The following is a 7235-nucleotide window of genomic DNA, read 5'->3' as shown; positions in this document are numbered from 1 at the left end:
AAAAGGTTTTGTGCCGGGGACCCCCCAGAAGAGAAGATTTGTGTTTAAAAATTCGTAATACTTTCAAGATGTTTTAAAATCTTGAAAGTATCACGAAGGATTACGACCCCTAAGGACCACTGGGGGTCCCCACATTACTGCTATGACGACCTCAACTGGCGGCCCAGGGGCCACATGCGGCCCCCACCTTCACTTAATGTGGCCCGCGGGTTAATATCGGAATACTGATATATTATTGATTTCAGCTGTTACCATTGCAAACATGCAAACATGACCCGCTGTAATTACTTCAGTCTATATTAGTAGCTTAATGGCTAGTATTACAATTCTATTGTCTTTTTTATGTCCAATGTATTTGTATTTAAGTTCATAAAGGTAACATATGTTTAACTAAATGCATTTGAAATTAAATAAAAATGTTACTTTTCAGGATTCCAATTCAAAAACAGCAAAAAAAAAAATCTGGATTCCAATTCAAAAGTAGCAAAACTAGCCGATCTACAAGCTCAAAACACGTCGCGCTGGCCCGACTGCATTGTATATGCAATGTGGCCCTCTGGAGTGAGTGTGGAAATATAGTGGCCCTCTCCATCATTAAAGTTGCCCACCCCTGCAGTAGACAGTCATTTGTTAACCAGTGGGGACCTCTGCTGGTCACTTTACACAACAATGTTTAATATTATATTAATGAGTAGGCCCATCAATCTGGAATTGATGCAACACATTGTGAGCTTGTAGAGCGGCTATTTTAAATGGCTGAAATATATAGGGCTGAAGTGGTTAATGTATGATATGTAGTAATAATCCAAATCTACAAAGTAACTAGTATCTAAAGTTTTCAAATAATTGTAGTGGAGTAAAAGTACAACATTTGCTTCTGAGATGTAGAGTAGAAGTAAAAGTATTGGAAATAAGAAATACTCCGGTAAAGTGCAAATACCTCAAAATTGTACTTGAGTACATGTACTTAGATACTTTACACCACTGTTAATTAGTATAATTGGTAACACCTGTGAAGGAAGGAAGAGGTGGCCCAATGCAGTGCCATCTTTTCAAAAGGAACTAAAGTAAGTCTCTTCCGCAGATATACCTACTAGCTCTGTTGAAACATCATAACGACGAGTTTCATACATAAACAAGACATAGCAGAGATACCATCCACTGCTGGTGAGTTCAGTCAATGTAATTGTATCCACAAACTTAACTTTATGCTGGCTAGCTACACTAACATTATACTGTAAATGTCTAGATGATTCATAGAATGATGTGACTTATTGAAAAGAACATGTATTTTGTTGACATTTTACATTTAGTCTTCAATCAGCTATGGAAACTTGATCATGGTTTATTTAGACATGGGGCACAAATTACAAGTATCTCAGATGTAAAGTAATTTCTTAACACTGTAGGGCCCTCACTTTTAGCTATTTGAAAATTAATATCAGATCCCCCTTTTTCTGACCACATAATCAGTGGATTAGGGTTAGGATTTATTCTAGCAATGCCATTGGATGGCAAATGTGTAAATATGTCTGTTCCTGTGGCCATGCACTCACACTAACACTTTTCCCTTTTATGAAAAACCTTCAAAATGTTGCAACTAATCATAATTTGATCCATGCAAAGATATCAAAAGAGAATATGGAGTAAGAGATACATAGCCTGGCATTGCCAGACTGAACATGTGAATGTTTGTGATCCCACGTGATCAATCTGGCAATGCCAGGCTAGAACATGTGGCATAATTAGCCACAAGCAACTCTTTAGATACTATTTTTACTAACTGGAATCTAGCGTTGCAATACCAACCCTTGACAGCTCATACATCCAAACCGAAAGGTCCGATCTGATTGTATTAAATGACGTTGAACTCACCAACATTGCAGCTGTATGGAAAGCTTGGATTATCCTCTTTGTATCTGCCAAGTTTTTGTTTCATAAAAATCCACCATATATGAGCTACTTTCTGTCAATAAATTCTGTGCAGGTGATTATTTTTCTAAGTGTCTAAGAGTTTGGAAGCGCTCGTTTTCGATAACAAAGCGTTAAAATGATGTGCAACGTAATTTAATACAATCAGATAGGACTGTTCTGTTTGGATGTATGAGCTGTCAAGGGTTGATATTGCAACTCTAGATTCTAGATATTAAAAATAGGATGTAAGAGTTGCTTGCAGCTGTGGCATAATATAAAGTGACTCACTGTCTCCTTTCATGTCTCCTTACACCTCCCTAACTGTCCACCTCTCCTCTCCTGCAGCTATGGCTTCGGTCAGTGGTGTCATGATGTCTGAAGAACACGTCCTCTGTTCTATTTGTTTGGATGTTTTTACTGAGCCTGTAACTATTCCATGTGGACACAACTTCTGCAAGGTCTGCATCACTAAATACTGGGACAGCAATGTCACCTGTGACTGTCCCTTGTGTAAAAACCCTTACGGTCGGAGACCAGATCTCCGGGTCAATACTATGATCTCTGAGATGGCTGCCCTGTACAAGAGATCACCGGAGAGTACACCTTCCGTCAGTGGGAGATCCCACAAACGCAAAGTCAGACCAGGGCAGGTTCCCTGTGACATCTGCCCTGATCGTGCCAAGCACAAGGCCCTGAAGTCCTGCCTGGTCTGTCTAGCCTCGTTCTGTGAAACCCACCTGGAGCCTCATCGCAGAGTTGCAACCTGCAAGAAGCACAAACTGATTGACCCTGTGGCGAACCTGGAGGCAAGGATGTGTAAGAACCACAGCAAGCTGCTGGAGATCTTCTGCAGGAGTGACCAGGAATGCATTTGTGTCACGTGTCTGAAGACGGAACATAAGGCTCATGACACCGTCCTACTAGAGGAAGAGTACAGAATGAAGCAAGCTAAACTCGACAAAATCAGGTCTGATGCACAGCAGATGATTAAGCAACGACAGAGCAGGGTTCATGAGCTCAAACAGGTCTTAGATAAGAACAATGTAGAAGCAGCAAAAGACAAAGGAGACGCCATCAAGGTGTTCAGTGCTCTAGTGGCAGCTGTTCAAAGCAACCAGGTTATGCTCATTGAGGAGATAGAGGAGAGGCGGAGAACAGCTGAGGAGCAAGCTCAAAGCTTCATCAAACTGCTGGAAAAGGACATCACTGTGCTTCAGGGGAAAAGTACAGAGCTGGAGCTGTCTTCACACACTGAGGATCACCACCATCTCCTTCAGACATTCCTGTCAATTTCCAGTATTCCACAAGTATTTCCTTTGAGTATGTTAAACGCCCAAAATGTTCAGAGTCTGAAGCCTGTGTGGACAGCTGTCGCTCAGCTGGAGGAGATGCTACATGACAAAATGGAGGGGGTTCCTAAAGCCAAGCTGAAGAGGGCACAGCAACACTATGCACTAGATGTGACCCTGGACCCTGCTACAGCACAGTCCAGTCTCATTCTCTCTGAAGATGGAAAACAAGTAAGGTTCAGCAGACAGTCACATTACTGGAGAGACTTCTCTGAGCACTGTGTACTGAGTAAAACGGGCATCCGCTCATCTAAGATCTATTATGAGGTTCAAGTTAAAGGAAACACAGAGTGGAAGGTGGGAGTGATTGAGGAGTCCTTTCTAGGTGACAGGCATCATCAGGTATACTGGGTGCTGCAGCTGGAGAAAGGAAACTACTCATGCCACGAAAACAAAAAACACAGCTACTCCTGGACTACTGGTCTCTCTCTCTTCCTGCTTGTGAAGCCCAAGAAGATTGGGGTGTTTGTGGATTATAATGGAGGTGATGTTTCTTTTTATGATGTTGATAATAGGGCTCTGCTCCACTGTTTTACAGGCTGCACATTTCAGGAGAAACTCTACCCAATGTTCTGGTGCAACAGAGATACTGATGATGCTCCTCTCATCATCACACCTGTTGATGGAAGTTAGTGACTTTGTCTGTATGCATTGTCATGTGTGACAAAATGATGTGATTTAGCACAATTATGATTGTACTTATACAGTATTGTACAGAACAGACTTTGACTGTATACATTCATTGTCATGTGTCACACAAGGATGTTATTTAGTTACTGTGCACACAAGAGGATGTGATTTAGTTACTGTGCACACTTATGATTGTACTTATACAGTATTATTGTACTTATTTCGGATTCTTTTGCCTTCTTCAATTGTGGTAAAATTGTTAAAGTTGAATAATTTAAACATTGCCTGTTCTAACCTGAACACAATGTCATATGGTATACCGGTAATCATATTCCCTATTGTATTTTATTTCTTTCTTCTTATGTCAGTTTCTGTTTAAGTCCATAAAGAAAGTGGATTTGTGAGAAGTTTGTGGGGATTGTTGTTGCCTTTTCTGCTGTGTGATCCTCTCGGATCTGTTATGCTTGTTATTGTATAGTATCTGACTAAATAAAGATAATGGCACCAATTTGGTCAATTTGAATGACTTACTTGATGTGGTCCTGTAATCACTCTTTGAATTGTGGGTAGTGTAGTTTGTTGGGGAACCTTCCCTACAGAAAGGAAAGCCCTCCAGCACATCATTACAGACTGGCTGGTGCATGTCACACAAACTATCATTAACCTGGTGAAAATAACAGTTGAACAGTGTATGAATCAAGAGACTTATTTGTCACTTCATGCAGGTACAAGCTGTGAAATTATCTATCTGAACATCTGGGAAAAGCCATGGGATCATGCAATTCAAAAAGTGCCAGTTAGCCAAAAACTTATTTATTTACAATTGATTGAAAATATTAGCCTATTCAGATTTCATGAATAACTGATGATCCATTTGACGTCACTTTAAATATGAGTTAATTTCTTAAATCACTAGAGTTGCAGGACTGTGCTGTGTTATGTTATGAAATAAATATAGAGCACCAGTGATAAACACAGCATTACCAATTTTAGTCGGGACCATTTCTGTGTTAAACTGTCACTCAGCACGTTATTATGCATTTTGACATTTTCTGATGAAATGATTAATAATGATGGCTAAGAAAAGAACATGACAAAGGTAAATATATTGAAAGGGTAGTGACTACCACACAAGGCATTTCAATACATGTAAAAGTTGCTGCTGTGAAGAAGTAAGCATGTTTACAGTGTCTTTTCTTTGCTGTTAGTTAATTAATTTCTGTCTGAGGTGGTCTTGGTATTGTTATGACAAGTGCTGTCCAGAAGGGGGCAGGAACGACACATAATTAAAAGAGATCAGACTAAGGCAGTATAAGTCATTATAATTACATCATTTGCATCACAAAATGACCTATTTTGAGGCATTGATCAAGGGAGGCTGTTATTTAGTTATAGTTAAGATCAGGTAATATATTTCCATTTGTCAGGTTTTTAGCCATCATAACCCAATAATTGTATCAGAAAATGTCAAAATGCATTATAATGTATCATGATTTTGGCCTGACTATCACCTGGCGGTTGCACTGTCAAATCCTGAGTGACAGTTTAACTCAGATTGTTCAAATGGACCCGATTAACTTTGGTATTATTACTGTGCTCTATTTGTTTATCACTGGTGCTCTATTTATTTTATAACACAGGAGCTCTTGGTTAGTCTTAATTAACTCATATTTAAAGTGACGTCAAATGGATCATCATAAATTATTAATCACACCAATCAATTGTAAATAAATAAAATCATTTTTGGTGACCTGGCACTTTTAGAATTGCATCTCATGGCTTTTTCCAGATGTTCATAAAGATAAATTCACTGCTTGTACCTGCATGAGTAGTGACAAATAAGCCCCTTGATTCTCTTGAATCTTGACAGACAGATCAATAGATTTGTTTATCACAGTCAACAGTTCATTTTCACCAGGTTAATGATATAATGTACCAGTAGTTTGTGTGACCTGTAATGATGTGCTGGAGGGCTTTCCTTTCTGTAGGGAAGGTTCTCCTACAAACTACACTACCCACAGTTCAGTGTGATAACTTTTTTGTTTTGGCTTACCTACTTCTATGAAGTGGAAAACAAACAAATTCTAAAAAAAACAACTATACAATACACTATACTTAAACTACACAAGGAGGTTTTATCATACTTGGACCAATAGTAAGGAGAGACAGTTCTGATAGTAAGTTCATGAATTGGAACAGTTATCTTTATTTACTCACAGTATACAATAACAAGCATAACAGAAAGGGGTTCAAAGAGGATCACTAAGCAGAAAAGACAACAAGCAGTCCCAGACACCACAAACATATCACAAATCTACTTTCTTTCCAGCCTTGAACACAAATTGACTTGAAAAAATAACGAAAAGAATAATAGCAAATATTATACCATATGACATTGTTTGCAGGTTATAGCATGCAATACTTTTTTATTAAAATAATAATATTTAACGTGAAAGATTTTACCTGAATTGAAAAAAGCACAATAATACTGTATAGGCCTAAGCTCAATTATAGTTTGTGCACAGTAACCTAATCACATCCTTTTGTGAAGCATGACAATTAATATATTGTTTACAAAGTCTGTTCAGTATTGAGTAAGCACAGTAATAATAATCATGCTAAATCACATCCTTTTAGGACACGTGACATGTATACAGACGAGTCACTAACTTCCATCAACAGGTGTGATGATGAGGGGAGCAGGATTTGCATCATCAGTATCCCTGTTGGACCAGAACATTGGGTAGAGTGTCTCCTCAAATGTGCAGCGTGTGAAACAGTGGAGCAGAGCCCTGCTATCAACATCATAAAAAGAAACCTCACGTCCATTATAATCCACAAACACCCCAATCTTCTTGGGCTTCACACGCAGGGAGAGAGAGGTTGTTGGTTTAGTAGACCAGGAGTAGCTGTGTTTTTTTTTTTCGTGGCATGAGTAGTTTCCTTTCTCCAGCTGCAGCACCCAGAATACCTGTGGTTTCCTGCCATGTTTGAAGGACTCCTCAATCACTCCTGGTGTAGAAGTAAAAGTACTGAACATTTAAAATGATCCAGTTAAAGGTAGGGTAAGTGATTTGCATTGGTTAAAATAAGTGCTAAATAGCTCTATATTCTGATAGTACTCATTGCTATAGAGTGTTTGTTCAGTATTAGGTGTCTCCTTGTCTCTCTACCTCTATATTAAACAGAAAATGCATTTTCGTTTCAGTTTCAGTTTCATTTCCAATTTTATCCAACCAGGATAGAGAACTCAATCAGGATAGGCCTACAGATTAAACAAGTGATATTGGAAGTGATGACACTAAGAAATGAGCAGACAAAATTGGAACTGGAACACTATAC

At 38.8% G+C, this 7235-nt stretch overlaps 1 protein-coding gene across 1 annotated transcript; it reads left to right on the top strand.

The window, feature by feature from the left end:
* Window positions 1–2213: 2213 nt before the first annotated feature.
* Window positions 2214–3896, top strand: LOC311054266 (E3 ubiquitin-protein ligase TRIM39-like; the record flags this gene model as incomplete). The annotated part of the gene is made up of 1 exon (XM_084070142.1): window positions 2214–3896. The coding sequence occupies one exon, from the start codon at window positions 2214–2216 to the stop codon at window positions 3894–3896; it is 1683 nt and encodes a 560-aa protein (XP_083926268.1).
* Window positions 3897–7235: the final 3339 nt, after the last annotated feature.

The sequence above is a fragment of the Gymnoscopelus microlampas genome (genome assembly GCF_963454915.1).
Source record: "Gymnoscopelus microlampas genome assembly, chromosome: 10".
In the NCBI taxonomy this organism is placed as follows: domain Eukaryota; kingdom Metazoa; phylum Chordata; class Actinopteri; order Myctophiformes; family Myctophidae; genus Gymnoscopelus; species Gymnoscopelus microlampas.
This window is presented reverse-complemented; position numbering and strand designations above follow the sequence as displayed.